We start from the raw sequence: 24,924 nt of genomic DNA, 5'->3' as shown, positions 1-24,924 counted from the left end.
TCTAGAAGCACTAAATAATTACAATAACAATAAGCAATAATTTTTACATTTTGTGTGAAATCACTTCATCATTTCCTGACCAGAGACTAACATTTCATCATTAAACATAGGTTAAAGCTATGTCTGTTTTGTTCAGTTTAATTAGTAGTAATAATAATGAGATTTGTCAACCTGGTTAAGTATTGGCTGTCTTTATGTTCCAGATGTTTGTAGCTGAGAACAGGATTGATGTGGTGATGATACAGTGAAGGAGCAGGTGGCACAGAGCTGCCCCTGCTCCCTTCATCATGTCCAGTGGAAACAATGACAATGCCATGCTGGCTCATTKCAAATTACAGAGCTCCACAAACAAATCAGCCTGACTGGTAGAGGTCTCAGGACAGTAGACTGAAATTTGCCTTGGACAKCTCTACAGGTTACATGGCTATGGATCACATTGCTGCTGAAAGAGGTCAGTAGACAAATGTACCAGGAGCGAGATTTTGCCTTTACCTTGTGCTTGTAAAGTTGGGTGTTTTAGCCTTTGGCTCAGCAGAGTAGTTCTATTGACTTCACTGGGTCCAGCTACCTGAGCTAAGTATTTTATTTGAGGAATAGGAAATGCAGATTCAAATCCAGTTGAGTGCAGTAAGGGCATGAGGCTTGTAATTGGAAGAAGAGAGAGTAGAGGAACTGTGAGCTTACTTGTATTTGCTGCTGGATTTTTGCAGCAGGCTTTTAGTTGCTGTGTTTTATTCTTTTTGTCTTGGTGTGATTTTTTTGAATTAATGTTGATTTTGTCTGATCATGACATGCTACAGTCTATATTTTATTTTTGTTTCTTAAGATAAGGACAGAACTGTATCAGTTATGCAACTTATGAAGCCTTAATCCTTGCAAGGAGATGAAAGTTTCAGGTGCTRCAAATGTCCTCATCTTAGGTACAGATTCCTGATTGGATTTGTCTATCRTATATCAATCAGATATATGTATCAAATAGAAAATCCCAACCAGTTCTTAATGTTATGATARCTCACAGCTTATTGACATCTGGATGCAGTCAGAGAACTGGTTCTGGTGATGTTGCTTAAGAAACCAAGCCGACAGCATCTTTATATGCTTAAGGCTTTCAAACACTGTCTTGTCATCTCTCTGTGCTGTGAAGAGCAGGGAGCTGCAGAGGTGGCAGGAGGCAGCTGTGCCAGCCCCAGGGCTCTGCAGGGGATGCGTGGACCTGCCAGACACAGAGGAGCCCTGCCTGTYGTGCCATGCCCTGCCCTGTTGCAATGCTGGTGGCGTGTGTCCACCTGTGCCACGGTTCTGAGTTGCTCTGGATTATTCCCTGACCAATAACGAAGCATTTTGTATATCCTTCAAGTTGTGCAAGGACACTTGAGGGGATCTTTCAGCGTTGGTGTGTGATTTTACGCCCAGGTGTAGTAGCAGATCCCTGCTCATTGCCACATATGTATTGGTAAAGAGAGTTTAAAGAAGCAAACATAGGTTAGGGGTCCTCCCATGCAAACTTTATGGAAATTTAGTCTACAGCCAGTGCTGGTGAAATGTGATTGACTCTCTAAAGACACCCATGGGGATGACTGACCAGCTGATGGCTGGTACTTGCTGTTGCTTTGTTGTTATGATGTCTCCCCATCTGTTCATGAAGGCATCTGCGTGTCCRAGGCAGGAATTGCCTCTGACATCCATGTATCCACATATATCAAATATAAATTATCAGTGTTACACAGAATTTTGGTTCTACATCTACAGAGATGGATTTCTGTTGTAAGAGAAGTTATTGCAAGAGCAAGAAGGATTTTTTTCACTGTGTAGTCCATGACTGGAATGTTTTGCTGACAGTTTAAACACTATTAAATTTGACTTTTAACAAAGGAGTAGGTTTTGATTCCCAGTTTTTTCACCTCCTCTTTGGCATTGGTGTCTGCCCAATCAAAACAAGCATAAAGCAACCTGGTGTCTTTGTTTAGATCCTTATTGTTTCATGTGGTATGTAAATGTGAATCTGTCATGAACTGATATTATCAAGATCTTGCAATTAGATGCAAGACTATTTCACAACTATGCTGTAAGTAACTGTACGCTGGGATGAGCAGGAATCCTACAAAATCTTTCWGGCTTATGACATGACAGTTTTCTGGGATGAGCTGACATGCTTTCTTGCAACATTTAATTTTTTTATGGGCAGGTAATCCTTTACTGCTATTATAAATGTGGGGTCCAGTATGGTTATTTAAAATGGGGACATTAYGACYACTCCAATGACTTTACGTGTTTAASTGGGTCAGAAGYCTGATGGAAGGTTAGATGTTTTTGTCCCCATTTCTTGAGTGCATCAGCTAAGTTCAGCCTTTTAGTCTGTCCTGGGTAATACTGGAAGTGCATACCAGAAAAGTGGTTTTCTTCAAACACTGAGAGACTACTTAGCCAGAGCCCTACCCCTCCCTTTTCTTTCTGATCTGTTGTTAAACTTCGGCTAATTAACTGCATATATTTTACTTCACTTTTGCACCATACTCCTCAGCAATTTGTTTCAGAGCATTTAAAAAGGACTTAAACACTTTTATGCTGATTTTGGTGTGAGTTAGCAAAAATCCAATGGCATTAACGGGATGATGCAAAGCAAGAAGTAAAACCTAGAACCTGGGAATTCATTGGTGGTTTTTCCACAGATTTATAGATTTGTAGTCATGTCTTGCAAATTTTACTGGCATTTTGTAGAACATGGTGTGTGGCCTGTTGATGGACTTAAAATTTCACCATCTTCTTGTCAATGTATGAAGAGTGACCAGTACCCAAGCTGCTAAAGAGAAGTGCACATATAACCTTGATAGGATTGGTGTCTCCTGCAGTTAAATACGTTCAGTTCTTGTATAGTCAGCATAGCAAATTTTTTCCTCCCACTTCCCTGAATGAAAAAATAGGGTATTGCTAGTGGTGGTTTTGGTGTTGCAAACTACACAATTATTGAATCCTTCATCCAGTGTCCAGGCAGCACAGATCCTCACATCTTTGAGTAAAAGACTTAGGTGAAGAGATGATAGATGTGTATATAGAAGCCTGAATAATAGATGAGATGGCTTTAAGTAAGAAAGGCACAACTTTTTTTTTTTTTTTTTTTTTTTTTTTTTTTTCTGCAGTAGAGATACCACATTCTGTTTATACATCATTTCTGTGTATTTGGCCAGACTCATCCCTTCCATAAGTCTTTCGATCTGAATAGGATCAGGGCCAGAATTGTATTAAATTTCTAGTGGTATTTACTTTGTGAACACTGGCTTTTAGATCATGGTTAGCWGATACCTGAATGGATAGCTCTTCTCTGATTTTTTTTTAATTGATCATTTAAACTCATATTTAAATGGGGTATTTTTTTAAGTTCTATTTTTTGTTACCTTAAATATTAGAGACATTGAAAACTAAAATTAATAGAACATATTTAATTCACCATTTTATTCATGTGAGGACACTACTATTTCATGGGTTCTGAGACAGGTAACACGTGTAGACCTAAAGCTTGGAACTAGCAACAGAATTTGCATTATCTGAACTGTTATCTAATTGGGACACATATGAGATGTTAATCATATCACTTTGTGCCTTGGAAGGTGCTGAGCCTGTTGGGAAGAGGACCTGGCAGAGGTGCTAGCAGGGACACTGGAAGGTGGTAAGGGGAACAACACTCCTCTGGTAAGTGTTCTGGTGTTTATCACAGTGCAGGGACGATGGTCAGTAACTRTCTGAGCAGGTGGCATGGTTTTGCAGGTGTTTGATTTGCTGTGACAGTCAAGGACATGATTCCCAAATGAAGAAAACTTCTTGATGGGAGGAAGTTGCCAGGTGCAGAGAGAATGCCTTGCATTACCTTGTTCAATTTATCAGCAGCCCTTAGCTGATGGGCCTGCAGGAGGTATTACCAACCCTTCTTCCTGCAGGCTTGGCTCATCTCAGTCTCCTCTTTTCTTTGCAAATATGAATTCTTAGCCACCTAAAACCAACAATTTATTTTGCCACTATTATTGACATTATTATATTCACAATTCATTGGTTGTTGAGTTATCCTCACGGATGCCCTAATGAAGCCTAGACAAGACTGATTCATGCAGAAATGAGGTATTTTTTGCCTAGAAAAAGCACCAAAAAGATAAAATCTAAAGAATCTGATTTGTGATGTTGAATCTTGAGTAATTGTGAAACAAAATATTTCAGTGTTTTACTGCTTGTGTGTAATTTTACTCAGTTAGGGGGTTATTTTCTTCACCCAAAATATTGCGTCTTATTAATTTAAATTTAGATCTCTTTTAAGCAGGAACCAAAGTTTTCCAGCACACTGACTATATCTCACTTTGCAAATCACTTCAAAGAAGAAAATACATTTTAGCAATTTAATATGTGACTAAGATAAGTTTTCAAAATCAACAGTGTGTTCTCCTGTGTATTTTCACAGTGGATCAYTTAACGTTTAATCTCCAATGCAGGAATTCCACATACTCAAGTTCTAGGCTGCTCTTTCTGTATATAACTTACATTTCATTGCCAGGATGGCCTAGCAATTTTTTCTAATTAAAGCACTTAAAGTACTTCTATTCTCTCAGCCTCTCATCCTAACTGTTTCTCAAAACTGGTATCGTAACATAGCTTTCCTCTTATGTGTCTCTAATTTTAATCTATCTCAAATTTTAATTATTTTGAGAGGAARGATTCTATTAAATGCTACCAGGGATACTTCTACTTTTATGTTCTGTCACTGAAATCTGAAACATGAGAATTTAGTTCAGCAAAGACAATATATGTATTTCCACAATCAATTTTTTTTTCTTAAAAGAAAGGATGTATGTTAGTTCTCCTTAGTAGTTTCACATGCAATTAAAGCCTGATTTGTTTTGAAACTAATTAAATTAATCAACTTTGTCAAACTCTGTTTCTCATTCATTGCAATAACATGCCATTCATCCTGCTACTGCCAAAGTGAATTTAAAGGGACAGTTCCCTCTGGAGAGTATTTGTGCACATGTCTATAGGATCTAGGTCTTGATAAATTGTTATTTTAACACTGAATTGCTTTCCATTTCTTTGCAGTGTTAATGTTGTGTCTGTCCGGCTACTTATATAAGAAGAGATTAAAAKACATTTTTTAAGTGTTCCTGCTTTACTCAGGGCAATACTATTTTTTTTTTCATCTAATATACTCTTAGCAATATGGGCAACGTAATTTTAAAGATTACGCTGTTAAAATTTCCCAAAGTTTTGGCAGTTTATACGGAGTAGCGTGGCTTTGCGCTGACTAATTCGGAGAAAAGAAACAAGGTTTCTCCCTGGGAGGTATTTAAGAGGTAATGTATCTTTAAGTGTCTCCGCCTCTGAATCCACCCACTTCTTGATAGCTGCAGCAGTCTTGTTGACTCACAGAAGCCGTGTTCATGCAAGAGCCAGCAATGAGCAGCATTTTTCAGAGATTTTAAGAGCGCAMCTCTTGTTATGTCTTTCACATTCTAGCTTGCTGGGGCTGAAGGTGAATGAAAGTTTTACGTTTTGAAGATATTGCAAAAGATAGTTSCTCCTCTCATCCTGGAAAATCCTGACAGACCAGTTGGATACCTTTCAGGCCTTAACCAAGAACTTATCTTCTCATCCCACTGTCTTTTTTACAGTAGAAAGACCTGAGACACCATTAAGGACTGAGAATCTGACTAATTTAAACAGATGGCTAATCCCAGTGCTGTCTGCAATGGACATCTACATCATCATCATCATCAGAAACACCAGAATAACCTCTTAAAAAGTGGAATAACTAAGAAAAATGGGATCACTAAAGGAATCAAGGTAAGGTTTAATTGTTTACCCTAATTGCCTCAATATTGAAAACAAATAGGTAGTTGCAACATTACTTATTAAGCTAGTTTTCCGGCGGTCTTAGTTTTCATTGAACAGGTTGTATGGATTAGGCTGGTGTCTTAAGTTTTGTAATCATGGGACCTTACACTGCTCTTGTCTCTCCTAAACTGCCGAGAGAGTTGGGAATGCTCATGCAAATGCTGTTGGTCCCATGGACTGACTTAGCCTCTAGTTCATATCAAACACAACAAACACATGTAGGAGCTTCCTTCTAAAGCTTAACCAGTGGTGGAGTAGACTTTGCAATGCATTATTAATCACTAGTGTAAAGTTGTATTGTCAACTTCAAGTGTGTGTGGAGTAATTTTCAAGGTGTGATTTGTTGCTGCACAAGTATAACAAAAATATGAAGGCAGGGGAAGCTGTCTTTTCTTGATTTTTACATTTCTACAAGGTTGGTTTAGCTGATCCCCGCACTTTACTGATGCCTTCTCTCCAATCTTAAACTGCTTAAATCCAAGTCAGTTTACTATTTTCTCAAGCGATTCTCTTTGAAGCAGCACTTCTCACATACATGGATATTTTGTAGAATAGTTGGAATGTAACTTCCTAAAGAATGAACCACAAATCTAAAARTATACTTTTACCAAAAGAGCCTAGATGTTAAAGGTGGTCTGTCTGTGATATACCTGTTCTGACTGGGAGCTTACTGTCYGTGTTGCAGTGTCCTAATTCTGGATCTTGGTGTGGTCATTAGGAGAAAGTATTGTAGTGACTAGAGGAAGGTTGGCTTTAGAGCACGGTGTGGTGGTGAGGGGGGCAATGGAAAATGCTGCTTATGGAGCCTGAGCTCTCACCTGACCACCCCTGCTGGAAGCTTTAGACAAGGACTGTGCCGAGGGTCCCGCTGTTTTACAAATAAACTGCTATCTTCTATCTTTCTCTAAATGGGGCTCTCTCACACCTTAGCACTCTAATGAAGGCACGCCCAGTGTCAKGCTTAATGGTTGTCTGGCTTTAGGTGTCTCCCCTGGTATGAGTGTTTCCCAATCACRGGCTTGTGTTGGATGAGGAAAGMAAAAAATCTTGCGCAATGRTTGAAAAAGGACTTTCTTGGATTTGCTTCCAGAAACCTAATTCAGCATCCTTTTATACATCACATGCACCTCMTCAGCATTTTATACATTAGCTATTTGCCACAGTGATGTTCTCAATCTTTGCTTTCCACTTGTGACAGATTTCAAGAGCTAAGCTTTGCCATTCATTCAGTTACTGTYAACCTGCTGCAAATGAGTGATTTTGAAATCCCAGGAAGGGATTCATTAGGATTTCCTCCTTAATAAAAAAAAAGAAGTAAAGTAAACAGCTAGAGAAGTAAAGAATAATATTACTGAGCTTGAGCAAACACAAGAAGTAAATATTGGTCTGAAAGGGGAGGCAAAGAAAGGAAGGGAGTAATAGTAGATGTACCTGCTAGATTAGTGAAATCTTACAAGCACCACATGGTTGGAGGAGAAGGTGTTTACCCTGCTGGGTGACAGTAACACTGAGCCACTTGTAAATACCATCCATGGCTGAGGGAAGTGKTGAGGAAGTGAAGATTTAGAAAGTCAGGAGGCTTGTCCAAGGAAGATTTGGTAAGTCTAGATCGAGCACCGCGCTCCGAATCACATACCATTTCCCCTTTCCTCCTGCTCCAAACACAGATTGGGAAAGAAGGAAACAATAAGAGACAAGAGTCCTGAATGAACCAGGAATCTCATTCCTGGCAGGAATCTCCCCATTCCTGTCTGGTCTGTTTCCCCGCCCCAGCTGCCTCACCCTGTTCAGTGCTTGTGCTTGATGCTAAGGAGCAGATTCTGTTCCTTCCTCCCTGTTCTGTTTACGATCCTCCCTGCTGGAGGTGTGTGTCTCCACACAGCCTTCCGTGCGTTTGTGTTTGCAGCTGCTCGCTGGGCTGTGCTYCCCACTGCACCAGCTGGGATCTGAAAAGCAGGGAATATGGCAGCTGGCTGCACAAGGAAGCCTGTACAAGAACCAGACCCAGGTTTCTCTTCATTCCAGGCCTCCTCCCTTCTCCCTCTTTTGCTCTTTATCCACCTCTCCCCTGTTTCTCCTAACACTCTGAGACCCACGTTTATGTACTTTACTGCCCGTGCAGTAAATTTATTGAGTATTAAACACTTCATACAGGAGAAATRTAGTGCTGGAATATTTAGGGGACGTGACTGATGATGCTGGTTCCARAACATGAGCCTTGTGATARTTCCAAAACTCTTKGGGTTAGYTACTACTGTGYTGCTTTGCAGGGAGGGGAGGAGGGWGACCTGCTGTGGTTTGTGAGTGGCAACTGATGCAGAGATTGCAGCAAGAGAATGGCACAATGAAGGCTTCTAAGCCAGGAATATATAGCAATAGTTTTGCACAATTGACTGACTGGAACATCAGGCTTTGCAGAAATCAGCTCTATAAACCCTTTTTTTATAAGGGAGCCCACAGGAAGCACTGGCTTCGGGAAATGCTGGCTTTGGAAACATTGCTTTTGAAAGTACTTGCTCAGGAACAATGTGTTTTGCATCTTAATAATGTAAGAACATTTTGTGTGTCTGTGCATGCTGGAGAGAAATAGAGAAGTAATTCTGATACCACAAAACCCCCCAGGTTTCTAAAGAAAAGATTTTGTTTAATGGTTTGGGAAAGGTAATTAGGGATGATCAAATGTGGGGGAGTAGGGAGGCTCTCTTTGCTTCTAGCAATCTGTGGCATAACAAGGACACAGAGGAGGTAGCTGAGTGATAAAGAAGAAGTGAAGCATCCTATCAGAAGGGAGGCTGTTGCTTTTGGGGAAGGGATAGACTGCTTTGGGGTGGGACTGCTTGTTTTAATAGCTTTAGTGATTATTTGAGGTCTGACTCACTCAATTCTAGCTGATAGCACAGACTGTCACCTAATAATGGACATCAGGATTAACCATATCCCCACAGCCATGCTGCATCCTGGAATTGTTTGGAAGCTGGGCCACAGTAAGACCTGAACTTTGGGAGGTGGGTTCTGGAACATGTCATCCACTTTGTTAGTGCTTTTAACAGATGCAGATGCTTTGTGTTCTTCCAGAATCCATAGTCTGGACTTGCCTTTATCCAAAGCATGATTCAATGGCTAAGCTCTTTATTTATGTAGCTGTATTGGCCAGGAGAAGGTATTTTCCTAGTGATGGTTTCTTTGCCGTTATATTGCTGTGGATTGGGTACCAGCTATAAGGGACAGTGGATTTTTAAAACAATAAATGGGTTTGTCTAGTGGAAACTTCTTTCCCTATAAAACACATGCAACAATTCTGTTTCTTCAACAGATTATTTCCTTAGATGCCTTTGCCTCCAAGACATTATAAAGCTATTTGCAAWTTTTTTATTTTGATGTTCTGAGAATGGCAGGGGCTTGGAAGAAACATGTAGTCAACAAGACTATAGCCTTTTCCAGGGCTTTCAAGCTCCTTCCTGAAAGCAAAAAAAAAGAGCCTGGGATGAGATCAAACCCAGTAACACCTGTCCCACTTATGTGATGGCCCAAAAATGTGATAGTCTCCCACATTTGGTGGCTCTTAAATTCAGAAGCTGTTTGTCTCTGTCTTGTGACATCTGAACCTCCTCCTAACTGTTTTACTTAGCTATTTGGTTCAATATTGCAGCATCCAGTCTCAGTCCCTTCCATGCTCTTGGCTCCTCCAGTTTTCTTCTTCTCCTTTCTGCTCTACAATGTCATTTATTCCCTAATTAGCATGTTAAAGAAAACATTGCTTGTTTAGAAAGAGTCATGAAAGGAAYATGCCATGCAACTGTTCTAGCAGTAAGATTCTTCTATTGGTAAAGGCTGCCTGTAATTTCTTTGCTCTGTTCTGTCACAAATACTGACAGGATTTCATATGTTTTGTAGAACCTGGTGTAAGTGGGACAATTTAGATACACACTCAATATAAATGTTGATGATTCCCCCAGAAAAAAAAAAAAAATCTAAGTTCCACAATTAGAGTCAATAAATAAGGCTTATTATTAAGGGAAGAGTAAGGAGAGAGGCTTAAGGCTGATCAGGCCTTTCCAACTGTTTGTACCATCAGTTGTGCAGCCATAATGATCAACCAATATAACTTTTTTTTCTGAAGTATCTTCATATTTTGGCACTGGTTTGGACAAAGACAAACTGAAAGGGACCTGTTACACTTACACTAGCTCAGGATTTTGGACATTTTCCATTGTGCATGTGTTCATAGAAAATGCAATCCCCATAAGCCCTCTGAGTTTGTGGCTATAGTGACAACAGGAAAAAAAAATGAGACTTGGTTTCCAGTCGTATTCTCTACCAGTTACTGTACCTGTTGCTTCAGCTGCACCACGGATATGACCTCCTCATCCTCAGTTCCTGCCTTCTTTTCTCCTGGGTTTCAAGCCTGAGAAATGTGTGGCTTTGCACCTGCACTCTCAGCTAATAATCACAGGTCTCAGATCCACACCCTTGTTTCTGTCATCTGCCCTGCTATGTGATGAGCTCAATGCATTGGAAGCAGGAAACACTGAGGACATCTTTCTGCAGCCGAGGTGTCACCACTGTGTGGGCACATSTAACAGTCCCTGGCTCTTGTAGCAATGCTGTGTGTTCCGTGAGGCTTTACATGCAATGCTGATATTTTTCACGTGGCTCAATATCTAAGTTTCTGGTTGGTGTGGGCGCCACTGCCCACTTGACACCCAGAAATCTCTAAATTCAGATAATCAAATTTTGGAAGGAAGGTAAAGCCCTGATGAAAATAGCAGACAGCGATTTACTTTGGCTTGAAAGGTGCAGCATGTGAGGTCTTTAAGGTCAGCCTCCTCTTAGCACAGGAACAGCTCATCCTTCTACTCATGGGAGCAAGTAAATACACTGGGAGACTGGTTTAGCTACACATGTAACCCATGACTGAGCCCCAGTGCAAAAATAAGCAGTACACAAGCAATAGAAACAGGAATSGGCCATGAAAGAGGAGTTTTGAAGCGTTCTGGGGGCACGTAAGGGACAGCATTAGGAAAGCAAAAGACCTTCTGGAGTCAACATTTGCAAGAAACATCAAGGGAAGCAAGAAAATCTTTAACTGCTGTATTAGTAGTAGATGAATAAACAATGAAAACATGTCCCTTCAATAAATGGGGTGGATGACTTCGTGACTGCAGATGCAGGTAAGGTGTACTCTGGGCTTTCTTTGCCTCACTTTTTACCCTCAAAGTCTTCCAAGCCTCTCTGTTGTTAAACTACCAGCAGTGAAAGAAGGTTGAGTCATGGATCTCTTGAGAAATCACAGCCCATACAAGTGCATGGGATCAGGAGCAAAGCTCCGCCATGTGCTGGCTGATGTCATAGTGATATCACACACTGTCAGCTTTGAAATCTCCTGGGTGTCAAAGATCCCTGATAACTTCACACAGATGTTCCACCAGTCTTCAAAAGAAATAATTTCTAGCAAAGCTTGCTTCTGGGGGCAGAGAGAGAAAGGTGATTTGGAACAGCAAACATGGATGCACCAGAGATAARTGATGTTTGACTGATGGTCTTCTTGGTGAGGTGACTGTACTCCTGTATGAGAGGTGAGTGATGGATGTCACTTTACACCACCCTCGTGTGCTCTGTGGGACATTATGGTCTGGATGGGCAGAGCACTGTATGGGGTAATAACCAGCAGGATCATTGGGCTCAGAGGGTGGTGCTTAATGGTTCATTCACCTGCAGGCCAGAGAGGCTTCGTATATGGGGAGGGGGAGCAGGAATCCAGACATTGGTAACAGCAGTGGGACAYATGGAGCCTTTTAGGGCTTAGCGAGCACCCTGCTGGGAATTTGGTGTTGATCTGCCTTTAAATGTCAAGATAAAACTGAGACCATCCAGATAAAGGGAGGCTGTGACCTTTCAGTGCATGGAGGCAGCATTTCTGTGGTGAGTCAGCAGCAGTGATTCAAAACTGGATGGAATCGATGCAGAATCCCCAGTCAGGCTTCTGTGAGTAATTACCTGGCAAGAAGCTTATTCGTGCTCAATAGAGGTAATTAGTAAAAGAAAGCCTTGGTGGTGGCTAGTCCCATTGCTTGCCAGCTTACATCCCTTCAGCATGAGAATTAATTACCTTTGTGGGCTGTAAGTGGCAGTCTGGCTTTCAGAAACAAGAAAGGTAAAACGCGTTTTTTACCTGTGATGTTGGCGAGGGATGTAGCTGCCGGTGTTTCAGTGCAGGAGTTCATGAATAATAATAAGCAGGATGATAAGAAAATGTCTGCTTAGGCACTGTTTGAGTCTCTGTGAGCTGGCTCACAGGACCCAGGGATGACCACAGAGCACTGACTGAAAATGAAAAGAGTAAATTAGTTTCTATTACCTTGTCAAACTAGGGATGCCCAAAGCAGCACCTGAGCAGGGACACCACGGAGCTCAGTTCATATTTGGTCTGTGCTAGAGGATCTCTGAACCTGCTGTTTTCACCTGTGTTTCAGGGGTTCTCACAGGTGTGTTTACATCTCTTGTTGGATCTTTCCATAGCAGGGCAGGAATCTCAGTTGTGTTTGATAGAGTGCCTGTAAGTCTCAGGCCTGTATTATCGAAACACAGACATTGAACTCATCCAACACACAAAGCTAARCMACAATTAGTATGATAGATGTGTTTTTCTACACCTCAGCTGCAGATCACTTTGCTATGTTTATAATTCTCCTCAACAATCTTCCATTATATTCCCACAGTTTCTATAAAATCTGACTTTTCTCCGTAAAAAATGTTTAGCATTGTGCAGCCTCTCACAGCTCACCCTTTGCATGTGTGCAGTGGTGGTTCAAATCCTGGTTTATAGGGTACAAAACAAGCATAAAGATCCTTAATTTATCATGATATGCAGGTCTGTTTCTTCTGCCAATAGACATATGAACTCTCTCATGRATTATTGGTTTTTTACTTTATTTTCAAAGAAAATTAGCTTTTGTTGTGGCTAGGACTGTGGCATTAACCAGCAAAGCAGGAAATTAAATTTCCCTACAATGACCAGTGGCTCAGCCAGAGAATTCCTGCCATTCCTGGCAGCTAGTTTTTCCACAGAAAATACTTTAAGAAAGCCAGGAATTTTGTGAGGCTATTGTCTGAGAGAGTTGTCATTGTGGGATGGGTATTGAACTGGGAAGAAAAACGTCATTTAAGGAGAAGAGCAGGCAGCAGGACTGTGTGCCACACTGAAGAGGAACTGGAATCTTTTRCACTTAAAGACACCTGAATGCAGACAGGTGACAAGAACATACTGTGAGATACATTTAGCATAAAACTGCAAAGTGAAAAGCAGAATTTCCAGGGTAGATGCTATGTACACCCCTGTTTCAGAACAAACATTTAACCTGCTCTGGCCGGGTGACTTTGTCCCACCTAAAGWATTTTGAATTTCTAGGAGAACATCCAGTGTAGATGTAATACAGCAATGCTGTATCTATTTTACTGATCATCTCAGGGTTTTTTTGGAAGTCATTCATCTGTATTCTTGCCTTCATTCATTTGATCAAGCACAGGCATGTGCTCTTTTGTTTCCTCCTCTTCCAAAAGATCTAGTGTACCAAGAGGTGAAGATTTATTCACCTAAAAACAGGAATATGGAAAGACAAATCTGAGACGCAGAGCTGAGACTTGTAGACATTTCAGCTGCCCTCTGCTTCCTTCAGGAATTTTCATTTGAGTTTCTGCTTCCCTGTTGCTGCTGCTGATTCATATGGTCTGAAGAGATGCCTTGCATCTCTCTCTGTGACTCACATGTAGCTATCTGAAACTTCAGCCTGGCTAATCTCACAGTCCAAAGCTGTCAGCCCAAACCTTCAATCACTTTCTATGTTCTTGAGCTTTCTGGTAAATGCAGGTAAAGATAAGCTGCAGTCAGGTGTTTCTTCACTCTGCTGTGAGGGAGATCTGTAAAGATCACACACGCTGCTGCCTGGGAAGGGCAGGACACAGATGTTTCCATCCAGTCCTAGCAGCCCTGTGTTAGTGACTGTAGTGATTTACATGAGACCTTGGAGGTCAGAGAATAAAACTTCAGAAATARATGTAAGACCACCTGTGCTTGTCACAATGTACCTCGTTGTCAGCTGTTCCCTGGAAGAATCCCAGCTCCATGATCGAATCAAATATATTTCCTGCTGACCAACCACAAAGCTTCAGGTGCTACGCAAATCCCAGYACTAAACTACAAAACAATTCAAAGCAAGCAAGATGTTTTGAAGGCATTTGATGGTGCAAGAAAGCATTTGAAAAATCCTATATTTCCCCTGCTTTTTGACATCATATTCATGCAAGCTTCTGAGTTTGAGCTTTTGGACTTTCAACRATCTTTCGACATCAGTCATGCTCAGAGGGAACATTTTACTTTGTCTTTGGCACACAAATGTGTGTCTGCATGTCTCTTGAAGTCATCTCTTCTTTGTAGAATTCTCTTTATAAATTGCTCTCCTGTGCAAAATTTTCTTTGCATTACTATTATACAAACTTTGCTTTTTTTTGTTTGCATATAAGACAGTGTGTTAATCTAGAAGAGGAAAACTTTGACTTTTGATTGTTCTATTTTGATCAGAAAGCAACAATACCCTGTTCAAACTGTTTTGATGCAACCTCCACCCCTTTTCCTCTCTTCTAATCACAATCTAATCTTCTAATCACAGKTACCTTTCCCTTATCCTTGGTTTCTTTCTGCTTTCTATAGGTTACAAAAGAACCCTTGATGAARTAAGCCTTTAAGTATTGGATTGGTGCATCTGTGGGTACATAAGTAAGGGGTGTTACAAAGCAAATTCTCTTTTCTATCTGTACAGCCCAGTTTCACTCAGGTTAGCAAACATGAAATTACTTTATCAAATTATCTGGGAAGAACTCCATGTGGGTGACACTTGTGTATYACTACTTTTTGGCTCTCAATATATATTTTAACAATGCCTTTTCAAGTTGAACTCAGAGCCCTTGCTTCTTRAATCTATCTTACCAATAACCAAGCAGGAAGTACAGGTTCCAGACCAAAAATGTGCATTTGCCAAAATCTGCACCTCTTAAAGAAAAAGTTATTTTTTTGGTTTTCATTCTGTGGAAAGAATGATGTTGATATATGCCAAGTCCAATTGCTTTTTCTTAAAATCTGTTTTCAAGGCATAGAAAGTGGATCAATTCTGTAATCTGTGTTTGATTTGGATGCATATTAATAGAACTGGTGTGTTGATGTGCATAGTGTGAAATGTTGGATGAAATGTTGGATATGCTGTGTGCACTAGCAGAACTTGGCAAAATAGTTACGAGGTTGTGTCCTGAGATAGGAGACTTGTGCTTTGGGAACTGAGGGGCAGCTTTAATAAAATCTAGTTTCACCTTGGRTTGAACCTTTTGTCCAAGAAGAGGTGCAATTTATTGCCTCCTTGAAGAGGAATTAATTGGCCTTCTTCCATCTCTTGCTCACCAGTGAAAGGTTAAGAATTAAAATTGTACACRAGATGACTGTCTTGAGCCAAAGATATTCAATATCAAGAATATCAAGGGCTGCAGGGAGGCTGTTCTTTGTATGTCTTTTGTAAGGATAGAGAGCTGAGCAGGCCTTGGTCCTCCAGCTGACTGTTGTTACAGCAGTTTTCAGCATGAAGTAATGTCTGCAAGATGATTCCACCTCCTCCATGTGCAATGTCTTACCAAGCACACAGGTTCACCTGTCCCTTTCCAGCAAGCTGTTCTCTGCATTCATTAGCACCTTGGCTCTTACTGTATTTCTGTTGAGATGAGAGAAATCTCTTCTCTTTATTGTCTTTATAAATGAAGTCCTGTCATCACCTCTTTGATTTGATAAAGAAATCACTGTGGGTTTTGCATTAGAGATCCATCTCTGGAGTTTATGCAACAGTGACAGTCAACAGACACTCTGCTAGTAATAAACAAAACAGCATTACTGAGCATGACAGATCAGAAAAGGACCTCTGTCAGCTCCCATCTCATCCCCAGTCCAAAGTATCCATTCATTTATACTTTTGAAAATTGTGCAGTAACTTCCTCGTGCTTCCACCACAGTATAATTAAACCAAGTCAGAAGATAAAAATCAGCTTTACCTATCAATAGGTAGAAAACATTTTTAAAATTTGCAGAAATAAGATATCATTGCCAGGTTTTTATATCTATGATTCAGTATAACCAAAGACCTTTAGAATTCTTGCACGTGGGCTGAGAATCACATGGGTTTATATAAGTAAACTGAAGCATGATTTAATCTATTTTTCAATATCATTATCAGAGACAGGCTTTTTTGACTATTTCAGTGTGCACCTGCTGAGCAAGTGTTATAAGTCTGAGATTTTGCTATAGAGATGTTAACACCTACAGGAAACAAAATTTTGTTCAATGGCAAGTTACGCAGATTCTTGAAACATCAAGTAGGCATGTTTGTTTTCATKCCCCACTGAACACTTTCTAGGTGCCCAAAATATATGTGACTGGAGGAGTGTTATATGAGGAACAAACCCACCTACATTGTTAGTGCTTTCAGCACAGTAGCATTATAAAATCTTGGCTGGTTGCCTAAAGAAACAAAATCTATTTCATAAAGCTACGTGTCTGTCAACTCCTTAATGGCTTGTGGACTCCTGAGCCATTTTCATATCATYCACTCTTTCCTTTAAGTAGGCATCTGGACACAGGAGAAAAGTCCTGAACCTTCCCTGCTGAAATAATAGAAGCTGCAGTGTGAATTCATTCCTCTGGTGACCTGGACAGTCTGCAGCAGAAAGAATATTTGACCTATGTTAAAAATAAGGAAGAAGATTCTGTCAGAGTGTTCCTCTATTTGACACCAGCCAATATGAGACCCACATTAAAAAAAAAGAAAACCAAAACCAGAATTTATTATTCTCAGAGCTCATGGTGCTTTGTTTACTTCTGCTCCAAGTTATTTCTGCATGGTGTCTCTCTTACCACTGCATTTCTCTAGAATCTGTTTAGTCCGTAAACTTTCTGAGATAAAGACATTTTATTTTGTGAAATACTTGGTACACATAGGAKCAGTGTCTATTAAGAGTACCTTCACAGGGATTTTTATCAAAGTCTGTCCACTTTTTCAAATATCAGTGATTTGCCATCAGTGTTGTGTAAAGCAGTTGCCCTGTCTCCCGTTCTAGTTGATGCTACCAAGTCAGGATGGAGAGGTGAAGTCTTGGTGCCATTTCTCATGGGACATTTCTCTTCTACCAGTCTATCTTCAGATAAAACTTGAGTTCATGTAAAATGTTATTGGTTTTCCATAATCCAATTCTAACTCAGGCTTCAGTTCTTCATCTCTGAAGCAGACCAGTCCAAAAGGGAGCAGTTCCAAACTCATTGTTGTCATCTGGCTGGTGTTTATCCTCTTCACAAAGGCCATGTGAKTTCAGTTCACCTCCTGTTGATCAARTGTCTCACCTGCTCAGAAACWGCATTCTAATTGGAGCTGCATTTCAGGACATCAGCTTAAAGACAGAAATGCAAACCTTTCATTCTGTGACAGGTGATTTGTGTAAGCTCAGGCTGGAGGCTGATGGACAGGCATTTTAGAGGGCTTTGAATACTTCTACCTTGAGATTAACATGATCATGATGAGAATATTTTATTTTTCAGGGCTACGCAAAGAATTATTGCTGAATTAAAGTSGAAAGACTTTAAACAGCTTTTAACCAGATATCCAAGAAGTCTTAGGCCTTTAAAATAAAGCCTAAAATAACTGGCAGAGGACAGCTTAAGGGTTCTTTAGTTTTCTTGTTTTATTGAGTGATTTTTTGCTGGAGAAGCTAATCAAAACATCTCTGCACTCTGACACTTCTCAGTAAGAAACCATCATGGTTGACTGACAATAATTTGTGTGCACTGTTTCCTGTTCATTCCTATATTTCTTTTCTCCAACCCTGTATATCTTCCTGGCTTATGGCTACATTTAATCACAGTGTGTGGTATGCTCAGCTGTGCTTCATACCCACTTAGATGTGTGGCCAGAAAAAAAAAAATATATATATTTTCCACAGGATTCATGCAGGGCTTGCAGTGAAGTATCYCAGCAGAAGTAACAGAGATGGGCATCAGTCATCTGTAGCAAATAATATTTGCCAACTATACTTTCTTGGAATAAGCAACAGCTTTATCTATGAAATTATGATGCTGAAAAGATTTACCAAGTCTCATGATAAATCTTCTGACACAATTTCTTGAAATTTGTGGCAATGGCAAATGAACCAGAATGCTTTCTATGCTACTGGAAAAAGGATTTTTTTTTTCTTAAGTTGAAGCAGATTCTGKAGTCTTGTTTCTTAATTAGCCTCATTTAGTCATGGTTAAAACAAGAAGAAACACCTGTGCTTTATCTACTCACATTTTTTTGACAGATCATTGCCAAACTGAATAGGGTTTTRTGATTTTGGACCTTTTCTTCAGTCCATATTGTTCAACACATATGATTTAACAGAGCCTATAAACACCAGAGTTTTAACAGTTGAGTAGGTAAGAACATTACACTGAAACATTCTGAGTTTTGAAAAGAGAAGGAAATTGGGTAGGGAAGAGGGGAGGAATAAAAAAATACATACCCATGCAGGGCTTTGAAGGGGAAGGATGTCTCGAAAGCTCTCAGAAAGAGGTGTTTGTATATGGTGCTGGTCACTTTTGCAATAGGAAAATTAATTCTCAAGCTATCTGATATCTCATTTACCTAATACTGGCTAGTTTCATATTAAGGGTGATTATCAGCTGGATACAAAGCTGAGAATATCATAAGCCAAGCAGGGTACAACTATAAACAAACACCTTTGGTTTAGGTCCCACTTTCACATCTGTTAGGAGAAAAACATCCTTGGAAACAAGCCATTCCTGTCTGCGACAATTTGTAATCATTCAGGTGTCGCTATCAGGGCCAAGGTGTTGTAACTCCGCATCACTTTCAAGCCCAGCTCAGTGAAACCTGTGTTAGCAAAGGGACAAGCAGCTCTCTCCCAAATTGGCCTGGAAATGAWGCAGGCAGATAAAGCAGTGGTCGGACTGGAGATTCTGGCTGGCTCGGTTGTCCTGAGCTGCTTCCAGCAGCGTTGGGCAGTGCGGTGTGTTGGGATGGAGAGAGGTGGAGCTGCCCCAGGCGGCGGAATGCGCGCTGAGAACTGGGTCAGGGGCGTGCCGGGTGCGCTGGGGGTGCCGGCATAGCCCCAGGATACCCGGGAAAAGCGAGAGCAGGTGAAAGGTGGAGGGGTTGAGCCTGTGGCAGGTGAGCTCAGCCAGTTCCGTGCCCTCACCAAAGGACTGGAGTGCTACAACGAGAAGAAGATGGGAGCTCGGTAACCAACTGCAGTCTTGAAGGGAGTTGATTATCTCATGTGTCTTTTTTTTTCATAAAAAAATTGGATACTCCTCCATTGGTCAGGGCTTTTTAAATGAAATTCTAATCTGTTTTGTTCATTWACAAAGTAAGACTGGAAAGTGGGTATCTGCAGAAATGGAGAGAATTTCTCAGCCAACATGCGCGTTGGCTAGCACACAGCACTCTGAAATGAAATCATTTAGCTTTGACTGAATGTTTGGTTAGAACAGAAGCAGCAGTGACTGCTACAGCCAGCTCYGTTCCGTACCCCTAATTAGAAAAATTCTAGCACAACCTCTTTGATAACTGCTTGCAGCACCTTTCTTCTGTTTGTCTGAGCCTGTAAGAGAGCTTTAAACCATTTTATCATCCATTAAGGTTATACTTAACTTCTTTAAAATGTTCTTTCTGTCTGAGCTTGTAAGAGAGCTTTAAACTACTTTATCATCCATTAAGGTTATATTTAACTTCTTTAAAATGTTCTTTCTAGCTCCAAATTGTAGTATTTCTGAGAAATATGGTGTCCTCTGCAGCATGCCTCTTAAGATACCTAAAGCAGATTTGAGGGCTGTGTGGGACTGAGATGGATCTTAGGAAATGAGGATAGAATTGTAGGGGTTTGTGTAGGAATGCAGGACTTCCACAGTATTCTACTGAGGTTTGTAGCACAGGAAAATGTTGTTAACACTTAACTCTAGTTCACTGCAGAGACACAGGGACATATATGGAATTTCAAAGTAATTCTACTCTGCTCTGCAAACTATGTGGTCAGATTTTTGGAACAGGTCCCACAGAAAATAGAAATATTACAAAATTCTGTGGTCTGTGATCTTTTCTCTTGACAGTGCAGGAATGCCTGTGTCAAATACTTTCCATTCCTGGCATGGATTTATTCCCTGGAGCTCAYGTTCTCTTTTAATGTAAATAATGCRAATRGTGTGATGCACCTGAGTGGAAACTTWAAAGATTTGACATTCCATTTCATTCAAGACCTACGTGATAATCTGAACCCTAAGCRTAATTATCTTCCCTTTCTATATTTTCTGTGTATCTTCACTTAGCACTGCACTGTCTGATCATTGCATTTTCAGTTCCCATTGTAGGAGCCAATATTACTCCCTGGCTGATGGAATCCCAGTTTGGATACTCCTCCAYTGGTCAGGGCTTTTTAAATGAAATTCTMATCTGTTTTGTTCATTAACAAAGAACAGAGGAYACTGAATTTTACCCCGTGCTTTGGCTGATAGTGATTCTGTGAGTATAACGCATTGGTCAAGACAGATCTATAAGTAGAATCTACGTTTYAGAATATTTAACCTGAAATTATATAATCTCTCTCCATGATTTTCTCTGGCTCTTCCAGATATGGCATAAGWTTTTGTTAGTACCTTTTAGGGTCTCTCAGGGAAGCCAGTGCCTTTCTTGGGACATTTCTGTATCATTTCCACACAACAGCTCCAGTGCTCGTGGCTGTCCTGAGCACTTGGCTTAGTCTGAACTGCCTTCATCCAAAAGCAGGAACCTTTCCTTCATTTCTCTCTTGAMTTAAAGCTGGAGCTCACTGTGCCCTTCGGGGATGAGGCTCTAGAACAGCATTGTTGGGACTCTCAGGTGGTCCTGTGTTCAAGCAATTATTTAAACAGGTAATTCAAGCTAATTACATAATTTAATCTTTACAGCTGATAGCTCTGGGTTTTTTTTGGAAGCAAGATTGATCTTTTTTCAGCGTTTCTCTGGGACATTGTGGTGGTGCCCACAGCCGTGTTTCTCAAGCTGTGCTTTCTTTGGAGCTCCCAGTTCCTTGGCTGTGTTCCTCCTCTGAGAGACCCTGGTTGTGGGACAGCTTGGCCTAAATTTTGTTCAAGGGCATCCACTTCCTTCTTCCTAAGCAGAATGCAGACAAAGAATTACAGTGTAGGAATGGCAAATAGTATTTTATTATAGTTACTATCTTCCAGCAGCTTTAAGAGATTTGCTTTGATCCATGAAAATAAAAAATTTGAAATGGAGAATTGTAAAAAGAGAAAATACTTTCTAGTATGAATTTGGTCCTCAGAGGGGGATATTCTTTAATTCGCCGTCTGATGTCCCTCTTGCCATTCTTGATTTTGTATTAACTGATGTTTTTTACACAGGCTGACCTTATTTCATTAGTCCATAAGGGAGCTGTCAGGACAAGCACTTAATTAAAAATTTCTTAATTATGATTAATTTAATTTAATATGAGGGGAGTACACAGCTTTCCCTGTGGAGTGGGAAAGAATGTAAAATAAGGAGTTATCAGAGTATACTAATATTGTTTCAGAAATCACTGTAAAGCWTTAGTTCTGAAACTTCTAAATACTCAACTTCAGGAATGTCTGCTTAGATGGATTTTGCCAGGAGTTTGTCATGGGATCTCAGATAGTTTGTTGGTGGGGTTTGGTTTTTTTTTTTTCCCCTATTGTAGCAGAACTTTATTCATTGTTTCTTAACTGATTTCTACCATGGACATGCTAGTGGGATCATTGTTTTGCATATGTGGACATTTCTCAGATGTAAATTATGTTTTTCTCTGCTAGATGGTAGGCTGTAAGTTCATCCTCTAAGGGTTGTTCCTGGGTGAATTAAAACGTAGTTTAGAACTTTAGTTTGAGGCAGAGAGTCTTAAACAAAAGTTTGAGACCTCTCTCCACTGCAGTTGAGAGAGACACTGGCATCTTTTATCAATGCTCATTATTTGGCTTATTGCAGAATTACATTTGTAGCAGCCATTATAGAATGGCACATTTATCTTATGCTCAGGTTTGGGGGTTTTTTTTAAATGTTTTTGCAGATGTGGAAAGGTAGGGATGAAACATGAGGTCTTCGGAAAAAAGGTTTATTTCTCTTCTGTGTGAAATTTCACTGTTACTTGCTTATCACATATAAGTTTAAAGTGCAAACTTTTTTTCAGAAGCAGGAGACTACTAGCATTTTAAAATCTTTACATTTTAATGGACTTTAAAATTACATTCCTTTTATGTGAGCTTTCCTTTTGGATGATGTTTGCAAGAAATCAGATTGGTGTCTGACCATCTTCTGTTGCTTTTGAAACATATCAGGCAGCTCAGGAGAGWGTGTTCTTGATCAGAGCTTCCACACATCCTTCTAAATGACCCTGCCTGGACTTTGCTTTGCTGCTCCATCTCAGTACTTCCCAAATTTAGGAGAACAGGCAMAAAGTGTTATCCTAGGAAAAAGTCAAAGAAACATTTATGTACCTTTCAGAGGATTGGTGTCCTGGAATKGTGATATGTAAAGATGTTAATGAGGGGGATTTATTTGTCCACAAAAGAAGGGAGGGAAATGTCTCTATGGACTTTCTGTTAGCTGGARCTTGGTTCATGGATTTTTGAAGTGTGCTGAAAAGATTTAAGTTGTCCAAATATTGACAGTTGCCTAGAGCCAGAGGATTATTAATTTTGTTTAAATTTTAAGCAGAAAATCTGTATGCMTATTTCCTTCTTCCATCATCTATGATTCAGAACTCCTATCTCCTTGCATTTCACCCTCTAAAAATATGATTCAGCTATTTTTGCAGTTTTCAGTCATTTCTGTTTCACATTTCACATCATGGTCAGGTTTATGAACATCAGGTRAGTGGGAAAACAGGCCATGAGGCWTAAAAGTATTTTRRGATGCCATCTAGTCCATTTCTAAKTCAGTTTGGTCTGGTTTTATGCTGGAATATCTTCAAGGCTATTCTGGAGCCTSCTGGCTCATAAGCTGTGCCACTGTGTTTTGGGGTTTTAAGGCTGACAGCATTACTTTCTGCTATTTTCTGCTGGACAATATTAGCCTTGACTATTCATAAAATGTCCCTGCCACAGGTTTATGTCTATCTTAAACACCTATTGCTCTAGTTCCATATCTATGTGATTTTATCAGTAGAAAATTCTTTCTGATGTCTGATTTAGATCACTTTGGCTGTAATGTAGGCATATTGATGCTTATCAGAGCACTCTCTTCCTTTTGCAGTTACCTTTTATGTGTTTGGAGACCCTTAGGCTGCCAGTCACTAGGGTTTTCTATTCTCTTTAAACCAGACAATTCAAATTTGTTCATTCTTTCCTCATAAGTTACTTGACCAGACTTTATAGTTCTTTTCCCAGTTCTCTCCRTTTGGTTCACCTCTTCTTTCTCAAAATGCAGTGTCTGAAGCTGGATGGAGTACTTCAGCTGAGATCTCCATTACTGCTGCTTTGTAGCTCTAGAGTGATTTGTCCTTCTGCCCTTAACTTTKGTTTCTTAAGAGACAGCTGTGTTTTTTTCTCCGATTCCTTTTTTTTTTATATTGCTTCCTATAGCAACAGCCGCTACTTCTGATAACTGTTGTGCTCTCCTGTAATCTTTAATTCTGCTGTTCTCTTTCCTSCTTTTCCCAAGTCCCTTGATTTCTACCATTTTATGATCAGTAGAAATGAAAATTTTGAGTTGGTAAACCCTAATGTCTCCTGAGCTTACATCCARAGTGCAGCAATGCTTTGAGTATTGTCTTCCAATTTGCCTCACAGCAATATGGRAAGAAATAGTTTTGCAGGTAAGGGAAAGACTTGTGAAATGACCCTAAGCATTTTTTTCCACAAGCAGTGATTTCATATTGTTACATATCCAGCATCTTTTGTCATCCCAGAACATCCCAACTTGCCTACCACATCCTTGCTTTCCAGATAGGCAAGAGGCACATTGTGCTGAACCTTGTTCAGCCCTAAATAAATGCTGTTTCAGGGGTCATTATAGTGCTTGTGTAATTCACTCCAAGAATGGCTAAAGAGCCAAGTTCTTGCTGGCTGACCTTCAGTTCAGGGATTTGGATCCCTTTGAATTATTGAGGTCACTTTTCCTGAGGCTTTTAAAAGTTGGTATAATGAAGGCTTCATCAGATTTGATTGAAATTGCTCTGTGAGCTCAAAAGCTTTAGTAGAGGGGTACTTGCAGACAGAGGGGTGACATGAGGGTGTAGGCCATTGCTTCCTTAAGAAAAGAAAGGTTAAGATTGTTCAAATTCATAGGCTAATTCCATTGTCTTTTTGCTTTGTGYTATCCATTTGAAAAGCTGTCTTCTTTTGCTAAAGCAACAAAACATACTTCTGTCATCCCTTTCCTCAGTATTCTTGCACCTGGGTATTTGTTTCTCGAATTTCTGGTGTGCTTCTTTTTCCTAATCCATATCTTATCAGCCAAGAACCACAGGCTCCAGGCCTTCACCCTTAGGCAGACATGGATCCACTGTTGAAAGTCAGTAMATGGTGAGGTGAGGACTTTCCTTTTTGTCTCTATCTAGACTGCTATAAAATCTGAGGACAGCAGTTATTTAAGGGTATTTCTGGACAGTTACAGAAGGTTCAGATGAGAGAAAGCCAGCAGTTGTCATGTTCAGTGGTATGACTTAGATAATTACTGGAACAACTTATAAAGAGCATTTTAATGTATAATGTACTTTAAAAAAAGAAGGACCCATTTATTTCTAGATTATTTTTTGTTGATCTTCAGACAATTGAAATAGAATGAAATTTTTTTGAGCTCTGATTGAATTAGTCAATCTAATAATAATCAATATTATTACAATTAAATAGCCATTACGAAGTCATATAGGCAAAGATCATCTTTTCCAGCTGTACAAGGCAGAAATTGGACTTGGTGGGAAGGGGAGAGAGCCTCTTGCAGAGCTGTTGTACCTGGAGGAGTC

At 40.0% G+C, this 24,924-nt stretch overlaps 1 protein-coding gene across 3 annotated transcripts in view; it reads left to right on the top strand.

Annotated features, from left to right (window-relative positions):
- Positions 1 to 372: 372 nt before the first annotated feature.
- The window catches only part of SPTLC3 (serine palmitoyltransferase long chain base subunit 3), an 86,159-nt gene continuing 61,607 nt past the window's right edge, over positions 373 to 24,924 (top strand). The window contains exons 1-3 of one of the 3 annotated variants that reach the window (XM_057369016.1): positions 373 to 451; positions 3,606 to 3,687; positions 5,649 to 5,820. In XM_057369016.1, coding sequence (XP_057224999.1) covers positions 5,701 to 5,820 — 120 coding nt within the window. In that variant the 5' untranslated portion in view covers positions 373 to 451; positions 3,606 to 3,687; positions 5,649 to 5,700. Of the gene's footprint in view, positions 452 to 3,605; positions 3,688 to 5,376; positions 5,821 to 24,924 lie in introns of those variants that run through there. The other 2 variants (XM_057369017.1, XM_057369018.1) reach the window with 2 other exon arrangements.

Source organism: Malurus melanocephalus, unplaced genomic scaffold (assembly GCF_030028575.1).
Source record: "Malurus melanocephalus ecotype Western Australia unplaced genomic scaffold, MMel_1.1 scaffold_101, whole genome shotgun sequence".
In the NCBI taxonomy this organism is placed as follows: Eukaryota; Metazoa; Chordata; class Aves; order Passeriformes; family Maluridae; genus Malurus; species Malurus melanocephalus.
The sequence above is the reverse complement of the archived record's forward strand: the minus strand, read 5'-3'. Positions and strand labels throughout refer to the sequence as shown.